General features: G+C 36.8%; 2 protein-coding genes and 1 pseudogene across 2 annotated transcripts; 1 reads left to right on the forward strand and 2 right to left on the reverse strand.

The window, feature by feature from the left end:
• Positions 1-583: 583 nt before the first annotated feature.
• On the reverse strand, positions 584-812 carry LOC115526185 (annotated as a pseudogene).
• Positions 813-2,266: 1,454 nt separating this feature from the next.
• LOC115526390 (olfactory receptor 1102-like) lies at positions 2,267-9,673 on the forward strand. Its single transcript, XM_030333796.2, has 2 exons — positions 2,267-3,224; positions 9,549-9,673. The coding sequence occupies exons 1-2, from the start codon at positions 2,282-2,284 to the stop codon at positions 9,671-9,673; spliced, it is 1,068 nt and encodes a 355-aa protein (XP_030189656.2). The 5' UTR covers positions 2,267-2,281.
• Positions 9,674-9,700: 27 nt separating this feature from the next.
• Positions 9,701-10,741, reverse strand: LOC115526391 (olfactory receptor 5T1-like). Its single transcript, XM_030333797.1, has one exon. It carries the CDS (start codon positions 10,691-10,693, stop codon positions 9,701-9,703), a length of 993 nt encoding a protein of 330 aa, XP_030189657.1. The 5' UTR covers positions 10,694-10,741.
• Positions 10,742-17,534: the final 6,793 nt, after the last annotated feature.

Raw genomic sequence — 17,534 nt, forward strand, 5'->3', positions numbered from 1 at the left:
GAAAGACTCCTTGCATGTTTAGGTCAACAGATTTGGAAATTAGACATTTTATTTCGCTTTCTTGATGGAATGTAACAGCTGGAATAAAGGTAGTTGAAATAAAGGGATGTATTACAAATTTAGGAAAATTATTAAATAGAGAGCAAATTAACTATCAACCAATCATCAGATACATGCCAGTTGAGGATCATAATTTGTTTTTCTAATGCAAACACATAAATGAATTTTAAATTTGATTTACTGGTTAGCTGCTTGCTGAAGAAGCCACTTCAGTTTTATTTTCTTTTTTTTAAGTCATGATCTGCTTAAACTTGACGGCTTTATAAAAGAATTCAAACACATGAGGATGTTATTTTGTATTGTTTCCAGAAGACAACCTTTCCAGAATTATGGCATATCAAAATGAATTGCAACATAGTCAACTTCCCATAGCTTATTTTTTAATCATTACAAAAGTTTATTTAACAAGGGGTTCAATATGAAAATGCACATAACCTGATTTTTATATTGTAGTAAAACAGGTGCTATGGAGAGGGGACATGTGGAAGCCATTTTGATTTCTTCTGATGAACACACACGTTGTTTATATTCGTTCCAAAGCTTCTAACATGATGATGCTATTTCCTCGTATATCACCATTCCAATACTGCTCTGTTGCCCACTAGTTGCCATTTGCACACTTCCATCTATCACAAAATTCATAAAGGGATTGAACCCCTGCAATAGTCCTTGGACATGTCTGCCATTTGATTTCAATGATAGTTTCTTGTCCATAATTTTTTTTTCAACTCGGGAGGGTGAGCTTTGTTCATGGTGTCTACTCGACCACCTCAAAGATGCCCCCAAATGGAATTCATGGTGTCCTTCATGCTCCCGCTAGACACAGCTGCAAGTATGGGACAGAGAAACCTGGTCTTCAATCCTGTCTTTGCTTCTAACTATCGGTATGACCACGACCCGATTATAGGTCAAGCTGTTTCTCAGTTTTCTCATCTATAAAAGGATGCTAAATTATTTAGTTTGCAGGTTGCTATGCAGATGACATAAGATAACGTACACACAATTTTTAACCCTCAGTAGCCACTTAATATCATGTGGTTGCAGTTATCATTGCTGTCCTTCTCAAGGTTAGCATTTATGACATCGTTCTCATAGATGTGCCCTGTGTATGTTTTCTAACTGTATTACAGGTGAAGAATTGAAAAAATTAGTCTTCCAGATTGGTCTATTTTGTTAAAATTGAGAGTTTGTATTTTTGTCTATCTAATCTCTATCTCCTAAGATGAAATGAGCTAGATAAGGAAAAGAATTATTATGGACAAAATCATCAGGGGGGTGTAAGTAGACATACTATCATTTTACTGACATGACCAAAGTACAATGCAATGATAGCAATGAGTTTCCAAGATGCCTGACACCATAGAGTATTGTGATGGTCAGAGAGGGCTGCCCTGTATGACAAGGGCTAATATCTAAATCTAACATCCTATATTGTACTCATTTGTGAATATTTTGAATTTAAATAATTTTCACACTGTATTTCTCATTTAAATGCATCCCAGGGATACACATGTAGTTGGTCCCATTTTAACAACTGGATACACACACACGCACACGCACACACACACACACACAAGGAATTTCACACACATTTTACAAAATCTAGGACTAGTAACAGGTATGTAATTTTTATTATAATATTTTCAGATTTTTAAATTTCTTTTTTTTTTAATTTTTTTTTCAACGTTTATTTATTTTTTTTGGGACAGAGAGAGACAGAGCATGAACGGGGGAGGGGCAGAGAGAGAGGGAGACACAGAATCGGAAACAGGCTCCAGGCTCTGAGCCATCAGCCCAGAGCCTGACGCGGGGCTCGAACTCACGGACCGCGAGATCGTGACCTGGCTGAAGTCGGATGCTTAACCGACTGCGCCACCCAGGCGCCCCCAAATTTTTAAATTCTATATTCATTCATATTTGAAGATTTTCAGATGATGCAATATGAAGCAAGGTGGGAGAAAATTTAACAGAAAACAACTGGAAATTAACCCAATAATTGGCATAATTTGTTTAACATGAAAAATTTAACCAACAACTTAATAAAATAATTTCTTTATTTACGCAGGATAATGTATCCTCTGGGACACAACTTCTTCATCACTGCCTTTTCCTTCACTGACAAGGATTTCAACATGTCCTTCTAAGAAACAAACATGAGAATACATAAAGTGGGTTCTATTTTCAAAAATATCGCCTTTAAAACCTGCAAATAAACACTAAAATGCCAGGGTTGACATTGGATTTAGACATATACACAATTAAGTTGAAAAATGTAACTGAGTTCACTACGTTTATATTGACGGGTTTCACAGATGATTTTGAGGTGCAAATCTTCCTCTTTTTACTATTTCTAGCAATCTACCTTTTTACTCTGGTAGGAAATTTGGGACTACTTATATTAGTCATTGGGGATTCTCGGCTACACAACCCCATGTACTATTTTCTGGGCGTATTGTCTTTCCTGGATGCCTGTTATTCTTCAGTTGTCACCCCAAAAATGTTGGTCAATTTCCTCGCAGAGAATAAAGCCATTTCCTATGTTGGATGTGCAGCGCAGATGCTTCTCTTTGTTACTTTTGGGACCACAGAATGCTTTCTCTTGGCTGCAATGGCATATGACCGCTATGTCGCCATCTACAACCCTCTCCTGTACTCAGTGAGCATGTCACCCAGAGTCTATGTGCCACTCATCGTTGCTTCCTACGTGGGTGGCATTTTGCATGCTTCCGTACACACCGTGGCCACATTCAGCCTGTCCTTCTGCGCATCCAATGAAATTAGACATGTCTTTTGTGACATCCCTCCTCTCCTCGCCATTTCTTGTTCTGACACTCACACAAACCAGCTCCTGCTCTTCTACCTTGTGGGCTCCATTGAGATCGTCACTATCCTGATAGTTCTGATCTCCTATGGTTTCATTCTGTTGGCCATTCTGAAGATTCATTCTGCTGCAGGGAGGCGGAAAGTCTTTTCTACATGTGGCTCTCACCTAACTGGAGTGTCAATATATCATGGAACCATCCTCTTCATGTATGTGAGACCAAGTTCCAGCTATGCTCTGGACCATGACATGATAGTGTCAACATTTTACACGATTGTGATTCCCATGTTGAATCCTATCATCTACAGTTTAAGGAACAAAGATGTAAAAGAAGCGATGAAAAATCTGTTTGGTAAAAATTGGTATATCAATAAAGTCTACTTTTCACATTGACCATTAAATTGAGAAAAATTATGAATGCTATTGATCATCTCAATATTAAAATAGAAATATTTTGCTTTAGTTTATTTGTGTCTTTGTCTTCTTGCTATATATTTTTATTTAAAGATTGTGGTCACATCTCACCTGTACATTTTTCACAAGTGTAGAAAATCTCTGTCATTCCTTTGCTTCTTCCTTAATTCATCCGGAAATACACACAGGCGCACACATACATTTATACACACATATGTAAATACATATGCATCTATGCTGAGGCTGATTGTATTAACTTGCTCAGGCTGCCATAACAAAGTGCCACAGACTGGTGGCTTTCACAGCAGCAATCTATTGCTCACCGTTACAGAATCTGTAAGTCTGAAGGTGAAACGGAGTGAATTTCTTCCTAGTCCTCTCTCCTTCACTTGTAGATGGCAGTCTTCTCTTTCTGTCTCCACATGGTCATTCCTCTCTGTGTTTCTGCGTTCTGATCTCTTTTTATGATACCAGTGATCTTGGATTAGGGTCCACTCTAATGACCTCGTTTTAAGTTAATTATCTCCTCAAAGGCTTTATTGTCAAATATAGTCATATTCTGAGGTATGGGGAGTTAGATTTTCAACATATGAATATTGGTGTGTGTGTGTGTGTGTGTGTGTGTGTGTGTATATATATATGTATATACACCAATACATATACACATGTATATATACCAATACACATACACATGTATATATACACACATATATACACATATATATATGTGGGTGTGCATGCATGTACATGTGCACACATGCTTATATTCATTACATATAGATATATTTGCATATAGACACATACATATATTTATTATTTGTAAGTATATTTATAAATACAGAGTCACATATGTATGTGACTTTAAAATGTATAGTATAGGGCGCCTGGGTGGCGCAGTCGGTTAAGCGTCCGACTTCAGCCAGGTCACGATCTCGCCGTCCGTGAGTTCGAGCCCCGCGTCAGGCTCTGGGCTGATGGCTCAGAGCCTGGGGCCTGTTTCCGATTCTGTGTCTCCCTCTCTCTCTGCCCCTCCCCCGTTCATGCTCTGTCTCTCTCTGTCCCAAAAATAAATAAACGTTGAAAAAAAATTTTTTAAAAAAATAAAATAAAATAAAATGTATAGTATTACCTTTCATCCTCATATGAGTCAAACTGGATATTCTCCCATAGTTGCAATTATACATAACTTGAAGATCATATCTGAATAGCTTGAGCAAATACCACGTCACTGGGAAAAAAACAAGCTCACATAATCCCAGTCCACTTCCATTGAGTCACTGGTATCTGACTCCTGATAAAATAACTCCGCTCCATCCTTAAATCCATGCACTGACAGCAGGGACCATAGATAATATATTTAAATCCCTGGTGTCACTAGCACGCTGCTTATGAGAGTACGTCTCTCTCCTCTTTTCGTTATTTCATTCAGAGCATGGACATTAAATCCATTTTTCTGCCTCACAGAGTACAGAGACCAGACGTTAGCACTGATCAAGATTATACTTAAACTCAAGAACAACAAAAAACAAGCACAATTCAGAGAGTGAGTTACAGCTGGCTGGCGGAAGCTGAGCTAAGCTGCAGCCCAACTTTATGGGCTTTCCTACCACCCTGGTATAGACTCAGCTTTGGCTCTCTTTTCTTCTGACCACTACCACCTTATTATGGTCTTACAGACGCCACTACTCCTTGGTGCCCAGACCAAAGAACCAAGGCATAGGGGTGCCTGGTGGCTCAGTTGGTTAAGCGACCGACTTCAGCTCAGGTCACGATCTCATGGTCTGTGAGTTCGAGCACCCCATCGGGCTCTGTGCTGACAGCTTAGAGCTGCTTCAGATTCTGTGTCTCCTCTCTCTCTCTGTCCCTCCCCAGCTAGTGATCTCTCTCTCTCTCTCTCTCTCTCTCTTTCTATCAAAACTAAGAAGCATTATTATTTTTTTTTAAAGAACCATCCCAACTATACTCATGTTTAGCTCTGTTTCCAACAGACCTCATTTTAATTGCAAGGACATGTGTCCTTCAAAGTTAATTAATTGTAAGTGGTTGTGTTTTTCAATCCTTCCTTCCTTTTTTTAAAAAGTTTTATTTTTACTTATTTTGAAAGAGAGAGAGAGAGGGAGAGAGAGAGAGCAAGCAAGGGAGGGGCAGAGAGAGAGGGAGACAGAATCCCAAGCAGGGCCCACACATCAGTGCTGAGTTCCACACAGGGCCCTAACCTACAAACTGCAAGATCCCAACCTGAGCTGAGACCAAGAGTCAGATGCTTAACTGACTGAGCCCCCCTGGTGCCCCTCCATCCTTCCCTCTTACATTTCATTATCATCATCATCACTATTATTTTTTTATTTATTTTAAGAGAGGGAGAGAGAGAGAGACTGGGGAGGGGCAGAGAGGGAGATAGAGAATCCCAAAGCAGGCTCCACAATGTCAGTGCAGAGCCACAAGTAGGGCTTGAACTCACAAACCGTGAGATCGTTACCTGAGCCAAAATCAAGAGTCAGACACTTAACTGAGCCAATCCAGAGCCCCTATTATTATTATTATTATTATTATTTTAAGTGTTGAATCCCTTTGGTTCCAATAAGATGATCTCCTTAGAACACAGAGTACTACTTAAGGCTATTTCCCTAAAGAGGGATCATTAAGTATAAATAACACCTTAACTGTATAAATACAGATAATATTTTACCACAATATATATGCCCCAACAATTTTTCTGCATTTTTTTCCTTCTGTTTGCAGGGTTTTCTGGGCTGTCATTCACATAACTCCTGTTTTTAAATGCCTATTCTTAGTGAGGAGTTCATTGACTACATTCTGATAATTAGAATTTACTTCCTTTGAATATCCTCATATTCTTTCCTTCTTAAATACACTCCTTTCACTTACCACAATTTCACATAACATACATTTAATTTATATTTGATTTATTGTCTGATCTATTTTCCAGACATATGTGTCTGGAATTTTATCTCACACATATTGTGGCTCAATCAACATTCCCTAAATGAACAAATTGTGTATATAAGAAATTGTCAAAAAGATTTTATTTAACTCAATGAAGGGATGCATGTGAAAAAGGAATGTTATTAGGTACTGTCTTAGATTTTCTAATTTACATTTTTCCTTTAAAATCTATCCTCTCTCTCTTGATCACTTTGCTATTTTTTTCTAGCTTTCTCATTTGGGTACAAATTTTCCAGTGAATATTATGTCAGTGGAATCATGCATATTTCAGCACTTCACGTTTTCATAATCAGTATTTCTGATTTTTTCCCATTTCTTTTGACTTAAGGATAGTTTAGTAACATATAAAAATGCTTAAATGAACACATTGAGAGGTTTTTTTTTTTTTGTTACATTTGTCCTTCATTTCTAAATAGAATGAGATTTTGAGAAACTTTTTTTATTCAGGTCTTAGTCATCACTAATGTATGGAAGGTTTCATAAATGCTGCACTACACTTGTAAAGACAATTATCAAAAAGCTTTTCTACATACTTACCTACAAAAATAACCTTATTGAAGGTTTAAAGTCTTTATGTACGTTTTAAAAAAAATTTGAATGTTTGTTTATTTTCGAGAGAGAGAGAGACCGAGCGTGAGCGGGGAGGGGCAGAGAGAGAGGGAGACACAGAATCTGAAGCAGGCTCCAGGCTCTGAGCTGTCATCACAGAGCCTGACCTGGGGTTCAAACTTGCAAAATGTGAGATCATGACCTGAGCCAAAGTCTGATGCTTAGCGGACTAAGCCACGCAGGTGCCCCTAAGTCTTTATGTCTTAATTAAAGTTTTCTTACTTGAAAACATTTAATACAGGCGTATAAAGTTTTCCTAAAGTTAGCAGGCTTCGTTCCATTTCTCTCATTGCATCTCCTGTATGAGAAGTTTCCTGTTTGGGATAGATATTGCTACATAACCATTTGCATAGACAGCATTCACTCTGGAGAGGTAGAGACCAAGTGGAGGCATCCACCTGCAAGGACAGAGGGATGTGGTTACCCCCTAGGACGGTGGACTCAAAGCAGCAATCAGACTAGCCTTGCCCATTTACAAGCAAGGCAATGGCAAGTTGATCATGGTATTTCTAGAAGTGAAACAGATGAAAAAACACTAAATTCTGACTTGATCTAAATAAGCAGGTTAAGTGAACAAAAGTCTAACTTGAATCATAAAAACTGTCATTGTGGGAGCTCAGCAATCAGTTTGTGAACTGAGAAAGATTTTAGCCCTAGAACCTCTTTAGTGAAGGGAGGTCAGGTACCCTTGAGGGATGAACCTTGCATATTACCAAAAAATTTAAACTATCAATCTTTCTCCAAGCCTTTGCCAAAGGGACTTTGGACATTTACCAGGGTAACGGTGCATTAGTGAAAAAGAAATAACCAGGTCTTTGGGAACTACTGGATACTAGTTCTGGACTGATCATGATAATTCCAGAAGACCCAAAATATCACTCTGTGTGTATGTTTTTGTGATCCAAGAGTCAGGGGAGGGGCTTGTGGAAGTCAGGTGATCAATGGAGTTTTACTTCTGGCCAATGTCACAGTGAGGCCAGTGTGTCCCTGGCCCATCCTCTGGTTATTTCTCCAGTTCCAGAATGTGTAATTGGAATAAAACAACTGAGACCCTGGAAGAATCCCCACATTGGTTCCCTGACATGTGAGTTAGGGTTATCATGATGGAAAAAGCCAAGTGGGAGCAACTCTAACTGTCTCAACCAAGAAACCATACGATTGCTATATAGCAATCTACAACCCTCTCTTGTACTCAGTGAGCATGTCACCCAGAGTCTATGTAACATACTCAGTGTTTCTTCCTATGTGGGTGGCATTTTGCATGCTTTTGTACACACAGTGACGACATTCAGCCTGTCCTTCCATGCATCCAATGAAATTATACATGTCTTTTGTGGCATCCCTCCACTACTTGCCTTTTTTAAATTATTTTTTAGATGTTTTTAATGTTTATTTTCGAGAGAGAGAGAGAGAGAGAGAATGAGTGGGAGAAGGGAAGAAAGAGAGGGAGACATAGATTCTGAAACAGGCTTCAGGCTCTGAGCTGTCAGCACAGAGCTTGATGCAGGGCTCAAACTCACGAACTGTGAGATTACGACCTGAGCTGAAATCAAAAGTCAGATGCTTAACCGACTGAGCCACCCGGGCACCCCACTACTTGCCATTTTTTGTTCTGACACTCACACAAACCATATATACATACATAAATGCATATATGATGTATGTATGTATAATACGTTTATATATCATGTATGTATATAATGTAGATATAAGGTACACACATACATATTATATATACATATATTTATATATTTCAACAGTTGTTGCTTTTCTCTCAGCTCTATTTCTATTTGTCTTTCATGACACTTAAATACACCATCAATAGGGGGTGCCTGGGTGGCTCAGTCGGTTAAGCGTCTGACTTCTGCCCAGGTCATGATCTCACGGCTCGTGGGTTCGAGCCCCGCATCAGGCTCTGCGCTGACAGCTCAGACCCTGGGGCCTGCTTCAGATTCTGTGTCTGCCTCTCTCTCTGACCCTCCCCCACTCGCACTCTGTCTCCCTCTCAAAAATAAATAAACATTAAAAATTTTTTTTAAAAAATAAATACACTATCAATAAATGTTACTGTTCTATGACTGGACAGTAATAAGAAAAGATTCTGATAATGGAATAAAGTTATATGATGTTGAGCCAAACAGTGGAAATGCCATGGCAATAAGCCTGGATGGATCTTACTCCAAAATAAGGCAAATGGGGGCGCCTGGGTGGCTCAGTCGGTTAAGCGTCCGACTTCGACTCAGGTCATGATCTCGCAGTCCATGAGTTTGAGCCCCGAGTCAGGCCCTGTGCTGACGGCTCAGAGCCTGGAGCCTGTTTCAGATTCTGTGTCTCCCTCTCTCTCTGACCATCCCCCATTCATGCTCTGTCTCTCTCTGTCTCAAAAATAAATAAACATTAAAAAAAATTAATAAAAAAATTTTTTTAAAAATAAAAAAAAAAATAAGGCAAGTGAAGTAACATTAAGGTCTTCACAGGACTCCAGAATGGAGAAGTAACCTCATAATGAGTGCTAAAGACTATCAGCAGTGTGAACGTGTTCTAATCCATAGGATCCCGAGAACATAAGCCATAGTAGTAGTGAGTGCAAATCACATTCCGCAATGATGGACAACAACAATACACTTACATCAATTAATATTTAATATGAATCCATTTGAACACAATAAAAGTAAACAGATGATAAAAATTATCTATATTTGTAAAATGCTGTGTTCGAAGGCTGATAAATGCTTTGTTGGAAAATATTCTAGGATATACAAGCACTGTTACTGCAACCAAGACATTTTCTTTAGTTTCTGAGCAAAGAGACTTGGACTGGTATGAAACTCAGTGTTGAAAATGTATTTTACTTAGGAACCAATTTTTACCAAGCAGTTTTTTCATCGCTTCTTTTACATCTTTGTTCCTTAAACTGTAGATGATGGGATTCAGCATGGGAATCACAATCGTGTAAAATGTTGAGACTATCATGTCATGGTCCAGAGCATAGCTGGATCTTGGTCTCACGTACGTGAAGAGGATGGTTCCATGATATATTGACACTCCAGTTAGGTGAGAGCCACATGTAGAAAAGACTTTCCGCCTCCCTGCAGCAGAATGAATCTTCAGAATGGCCAACAGAATGAAACCATAGGAGATCAGAACTATCAGGATAGTGACGATCTCAATGGAGCCCACAAGGTAGAAGAGCAGGAGCTGGTTTGTGTGAGTGTCAGAACAAGAAATGGCGAGGAGAGGAGGGATGTCACAAAAGACATGTCTAATTTCATTGGATGCGCAGAAGGACAGGCTGAATGTGGCCACGGTGTGTACGGAAGCATGCAAAATGCCACCCACGTAGGAAGCAACGATGAGTGGCACATAGACTCTGGGTGACATGCTCACTGAGTACAGGAGAGGGTTGTAGATGGCGACATAGCGGTCATATGCCATTGCAGCCAAGAGAAAGCATTCTGTGGTCCCAAAAGTAACAAAGAGAAGCATCTGCGCTGCACATCCAACATAGGAAATGGCTTTATTCTCTGCGAGGAAATTGACCAACATTTTTGGGGTGACAACTGAAGAATAACAGGCATCCAGGAAAGACAATACGCTCAGAAAGTAGTACATGGGGTTGTGTAGCCGAGAATCCCCAATGACTAATATAACTAGTCCCAAATTTCCTACCAGAGTAAAAAGGTAGATTGCTAGAAATAGTAAAAAGAGGAAGATTTGCACCTCAAAATCATCTGTGAAACCCGTCAATATAAACATGATGACTTTGGTCACATTTTCCATCTGAATGCTGTGTAAATTTAAATCTGATGGGAACCCTGACATCTCACTTTCTATTTGTAGGTACTAAAGGCAATATCTTGTGAAAATAGAGTCCACCCAATCATATTCTCATATTTGTTTCTTAGCAGGGTATAAAGGTTTCCTTGGCAGTGATAAAATAGGCGGTGATAATGATATTGTACCCAAGTGGTTGCATTTCGCTGTTAAATAAAAGGACGGAATGATTATATTCAGTCATTGAGTGCATTTATCAAGTGAAAAATATTCTGTTGATTGAAATGGTTTATTGTCTAATTCATTTTCAGTTAAATTGTTTACGGTCTTCTATTCACATCACATAATCTTAAAATTCACAATGATTAATAAACAGGCATATTTGAGTCTTAAAACATCATGATGGAAAGTACGCATCTGAATACTGGTTCTGGATTGGCTACAATGCACATCAAACTCCTTGCTCTAATATTCCCAACTGTTAAAATGGGAGTAAGCATATTCTATCACAAGTTTGGGATGAATTTAAGTGAGAAATACTATGGAAATTATTTATTTTTAACATGTTTCCAGATGACTAGCAAATGAGACAAGTTACACATCTGAACTTGTACAAGGCTGTCTTTCCCAACAAAACTGTTTACATTATTTTTTCTTACAATTATCCTGTTCCATTGGTTTCAATTCCAGAGGATGGGTGAATAGAATAGCAGAATATTCTGGAGATAGATGGACCTTATTTTCAAACATAAACAGTGCAATGTCTTTTTTTTTTCTTTCAATTTTTTTCTTCTCAAAATATACATCATTAATTTGTTCATTTTGACCTTTGTGGCTTATGATACTGCTATTTTTTTTTCAAATTTTATCTTTCAATTTATGTGATTATTACTACAAAATCCTTTGATACATATTTTTTAAAAATTTTAATGTTTATTTATATTTTGAGATAAGACAGAGGGAGAGCAGGGGAGGGGTAGAAAGAGAAGGAAACACAGAATCCGAAGTAGGCTCAGGCTCTCAGCTGGAGTCAGCACAGAGCTCGAAGCGAGGCTTGAACTCATGAACCATGAAATCATGACCTGAGCTGAAGTCAGACGCTTAACCAGCTGAGTCACGCAGGTGCCCCACCCTTGGATGTATTTTTAAGATATATTTCTATCAAAAAGAAATTATGTCCATTTTTTGATGTTATAGCTGCTTATGGAGTTCCTAAAATAACTGTGAAATTAATGTCACCAGGTAGTAGATAATAAAATTGTTTCTGAACTTTTTGCTAAGAGAATCAAATCACTATATTTGTCACAAAATATTTTTTTTTTGTTTTCTTGATGGCATCATACTCTTTCTTATTAAGTGGAGAACGAATAAATGAAACTTGAAAAGAAGTTAAAGAGACACCTGTAATCTGAACTGAAATGTCGGTTATTGAAACACAATTAATTATTGGATTCATCATATTTAGGGGACAGATTTCAGTATGGTGACTTTTGCTTTTCCTTTGGCATGTTATAACCAAAAAGTGTTTAAAAAGAGTAAAAAAAATGCACAGTACATAAGGCCATGCTGGATTTACTCACTTACAAATGATTTATAGGCATGATGTGAAATATGCCACAGTTTTGTTATGTTGAGATATCCACACATCTGTAACGAATAAATAAGTTAAGGCTACTGTTAGAAAGAAAAGAAAAGCACGTGTCTTTATTTTCCCAGAAACGTTCTCAGACATTCTTGTGCTTCCGCAAGATATATTTCTGACATATATATTTCAGATATATTTCTGACATATAGAATAGATTCATTACAGTGAGTCTCTGAAACCCCAAAATGCTCATTTGATTCTTAGAAAAATTGAGAGTAAAAAATATATAATTAAGTTAAAATCTGATTTTTTTAATAAATTCAGATAACTTACATAATTCTCATATGTGTTTGGAGTAGCACAAAAAATACATTTCTATTTAAAAAATTCCTATTCTCTCTCTTTCTCTCCCAAACAGTTCTCCTCTTCTCTCTCTTCCCTCTCAAATCCATGGAATACAAACAAAAATGTTTACTAAAAAGAGCCAGATACAAAATAGGAGTTAAGCAGGTAAGAATAAGTATAGTGAAAACAAAACACACAAGCAAATTTGAAAAATGTACCAATGGGTAGTATACTAAAAGTACCCATCACAAAATACATTTTGACTCATATACACAGAAGAAATGTCAACAACGTGACAATTCTAGCCTTTAATTAACTAATGTGCCTGAGATAAGATAATTGTGGGAGATTAAGAACATCACATATGGACTCTAAAACCACCTGGTGATGAATGTGAACTTGGAAAAGTTACTTCTCCTCGTTAACCAAAGAATAACTTACATTGACCCAAATATTCAGGCATATCTTGTTCAACTACCTCTGTATGATGACTGCAGAGTGTTGATTGACCTGATGCGTTAAAATATCTTGAATCACCTTAAGGTGTTAATCATACGCAAAAGATGCATACAAATGAAATGTGACCTCCGAGTTTATTTAACTCCAACAAAATAAATAAGGATTATACAATCAATTTTTTTTAAATAAAAGCATTTTGGGGCACCTGGGTGACTCAGTTGGTTGGGCGTCTGACTTCAGCTCAGGTCATGATCCCCTGGTTCCTGAGTTCCAGCTCCAAGTCGGGCTCTGTGCTGCGAGCTCAGAGCCTGGAGTTTGCTTCAGATTCTGGGTCTCCTTTCTCTGCCCCTTCCTCTCTCACACTCCATCTCTCTCTCTCTTAAAAATGAATAAACTTTAAATAAATAAATAAATAAATAAATAAATAAATACATTTGCAGTTAATGGATCCCAAACAGAAGCAAAGCACTTCAAGTTATGCATATATATGTTACATGGTAATAATATGTTAAAATACCAAACTGCTTTTACAGCAGGTACTTCAATTAACTGAAATTTAGGAAAACTAGAACTGACTGTGTTGATGTCTCGCTATGTCACTTTGCTAGGGGCCAGAGAGACAAAAATAGAGATCCTGAGTTTTTAACAAAGCACGATCCATCTGGAAGACTAAAATAAAATCAGTTTCTCCGCACTCATGGTCAAACATAAAAAGTACACGCACGGGAACAAACACCCAGTTCAACAACAAGGAAAATTACGACGCTAGCTACTGTATATCATGACCTGGCTACCAAGAGTTAGGCATTTTGTGCACAGTATTTAATACAATCTACATAGCAACCCAGAAACTGAATAATTTAGTGTCATTTTATAGATGAAAAGACCGAAGCCTAACTAGACATATAATTCAACCAAGTTCATAATTTCTAAAAGATACAGGATTCAAGCCTCAATTTCTACGACTTCAGACTCTACACTATTTCTACTTGGCCATATTAAAACTACATTATAAGATGCCATATATTCTGGAAATGTTACCATGTAGAATCAATGAGAGAGCATCCTTGCACATTGGAATTCTTTTTTTTTTTAAGCAATTAAACATGAATAGACCATGAAAAAAAAAAACCACTAAATTTGCTAGATCAGTGGGCTCAGTAGTAAAATAAAACTTAAAATTTGTTTGCACTGTCCATCAGAAAAAAAAAATACATTGTGATTTCAAAGTTGTATATATACATTAGCTGGTTAATAGTTAATGTTACCTCCATTTAATACTTTTCTTAAACTTTAAATATAGCCCCTTAATTCTATTGTCCCTATATTGACCATAATCCTTCATCAAGAACATTAAAGCAAATTTCTAATTTACAGCTCTATTGACCAAAATATGTGGGAAGACCTGTCTATTTTTCCTGTTATATTCCCTGAAAGGCATGTGATCAATTGTCAATATAACTTTGAGTTAACTAATTGACTAGCATCTTCTCTCTTAAATACGAACATTGAAGCATATACTCTAGTTTCCAACTCAAAGATCTAATTACTAAAATATTTCGTAAGTTATGAAAAACCTTTCCTCTTACCTGTAGAAATGAATTGCCATTAGGGTTCGCTGTGAATATAACGTGTTTAGGTTCCATCTCAAGGTTTTAAGTTTGCCGTGATGCCCCAAGAGGAAAATGCACTAAATCTTTTCTGGGACAGAGAAGTACGAAGATGATTTTTTTTTTTCATTGTAGACAAGTGAATAGTTCTGGATGATGAACTACATGGTGAAAATGATTACATACATGCACTTTGGCCTCTGGTTTGAAATGATCCCTCAGAGGAAAAGAAAGCTAATGAAATGGGAGATAGTCCCGGTTCTGATACTAAGTAGCTGTTTGTCACTGGGTTGATGACTTAAATTCTCTGAAGTCCAATATCACCCTCCTGGAAATGAAACCCATTTGCTTCCCTCAAAATCCTATAAACATGGACATAATGAAGTGATATGAAAGCATAACCTATGGCAAACTTCATAATAATTTAATAAAGATTATTTTATTTTCAATAAATTTTAAAATACTACAGTTCCAAGTGGTCTGAGAAATACATTCAAGCTCCTTGAGAGTTAAATAAGAAAACTAAGATGCGACTACATGAATAGGAATTATTGACAGGACAGATGGCACAGAGTACAGAAAATGGTAATATTCTATGTAATAGAAAAATAGAAATATGTAATAGGAAAATGGCAGAGATAAAGGTAAAAAAATTAGAGTTATAGGATTTTGTCTTGTATTTGAGATATTATATACTAATATAGAGTACTTACTGTGTACATAAAGTACTCTTAAAAAAAATTATGGAAAGGGGCACCTGCGTGGCTCAATCAGTTAAGTGTTTGGCTCTTGATTTTGGCTCAGGTCATGATTTCATGGTTCGTGGGTTTGAGCCCTGCATCAGGTTCTGTGCTAACGGTACCCGAGCCTACTTAGGATTCTCTTTCTCCCCACCGCCCCTCTCTCTCGAATAAATTAAAAAGAGAACAAAGAAAAATTATGGAAACTATATGGATGCCTAGGACACTCAGGGATTGTAAGTTATTAGATAGGCAATATTGTTTATAGAAATGGAATTCAAAAAAAAGGATAATATTGGCAGGCAGCTCAACTGTGAAAAATTGATCTCTTCATTAAATGCAATCCTAAACTTATCTATAAATTTAATACAACTCCAATTTAAGCTAAACAAGTATTTTGGCAGGAATTGACATGCCAATTCTATAATATTTATAAAAAAAGAAAGAATTATGAAAATAAAAATAAAAATTATTGGGATATTCACACATGTAAAGTTAAATAATCTTAATGAACCATTGAAAAGATAGACAACTAGATAAATGGAACAGAATAGTGTTAAGAAATAGATTTGTCCATAATTGCTAAGAAAAATCTATGAAGGAGAGTAATTTTTTAATGGTGCTTAATTTGTAAAATAGCCTTATGCCACAAAAAAAGAAACATTGACTCATTGTTTGCACCATATGTAAAACTTCTCAAAATGAATCTTACACCTTTAATATAAGTCCTATTACTATACATACCTAGAGAAAACTTGGGCATCTGTGTGATCATGGTTTAGTCAGAGATTTTTAGATAAATCTCAAAACACATGAGACATGAGAGAAAAAAAGTGACAAATTGTATTTCATCACATTTAAAATCTTCTGCTCTGAAGAAGATATTGTTGAGGGAATAAATAAACAAACCATAGACTTGCATAAAATATTTGCTGAACCCAATAAAGAATATATGAAAAAACTCTAAAAACAAAACAAAACAAAAAAGAAAAACAACAAAAAAGTGGGCACAAATTTGAGCAAACGTTTCATCACGGAAGATACACAGATGGTAACTAAGACCATGAAAAAGGTTAACACCATTTGTGTGTTAAAATTTTTGGCTCAAATTCAAGAGCCAAACTCTTGATTTTGGCTCAGCTCAAGATCCCAGGGTTGTGGGATCGAGCCCCATGTCAGGATCTACGCTGAGCTTGGAGTCTACTTGGGTCTCTCTCTCTCTCTCTCTCTCTCTATCTCTATCTCTATCTCTATCCTCTCTCCCCATGCCCCACTTCCCTACTTGTGGGTACTCTCTCTGATAATAATAATTTTAAAAGTATGAAAACAGCTAATAGAATGCACTTACCTTGTATGTTACTAAATTATTCTTGATTTATGATTTTTTTACTTCTAGTTAATTCCTTCTTCTCTTACTCATGTTTTCAAATCCTTTCAATGTTTTGCCTTCTCAATTGTAACATATTCATATACTTTATTATTTCAATAAAACTTTACTATTTTAAATTTTCTTTAACCTTATTCTAAGATACTGAATTATCATATTAGCTTGCTTGCTCTAAAGCCTTGTTTTATTAGTGGATTTTGGTAACTTTGGAATATTGTTTACTTTTATTCCTTTACAAGTTATGTGCCACAGTTGACCCTTGAACAACACAGGTTTGGACTGTGTGGGTCCACTTATACTTGGATTTCTTTTAATAAATACAGTACAGTGCTATAGAGGTATTTTCTCTTCCTTATGATTTTATTAGTAACATTTTTTCTTTCTCTAGTTCACTTTATTGTAAGGATACAACATATAACACATATAACATACAAAATATGTGTTAATGACTTCATGTTATTGATAAGACTTCTGGTCAACAGTAGGCTCTTAATAGTTAAGTTTGCAAGCAGTCAAAATTACAGACTTTTGACTGGGAGGGGTGGCACCCCTAGTCATGTTGTTCAAGGGTCAACTCTAAAATATTTCATTAATTCTTTTATTGCCCTTTCCCCCATATTTATATATGATGGGCATTTTGACTATCATAAAGAGGTACGTGTGTATGTGTGTGTGTGTGTGTGTGTGTGTGTGTGTGTGTATGTGTGTGTATTTTTAGTGCCCTAAAATTTCTCTTTGCTCTGTCTTTTCATCTTCTCTCTCC

The sequence above is a fragment of the Lynx canadensis genome, chromosome D1 (genome assembly GCF_007474595.2).
Source record: "Lynx canadensis isolate LIC74 chromosome D1, mLynCan4.pri.v2, whole genome shotgun sequence".
NCBI classification, from domain to species: domain Eukaryota; kingdom Metazoa; phylum Chordata; class Mammalia; order Carnivora; family Felidae; genus Lynx; species Lynx canadensis.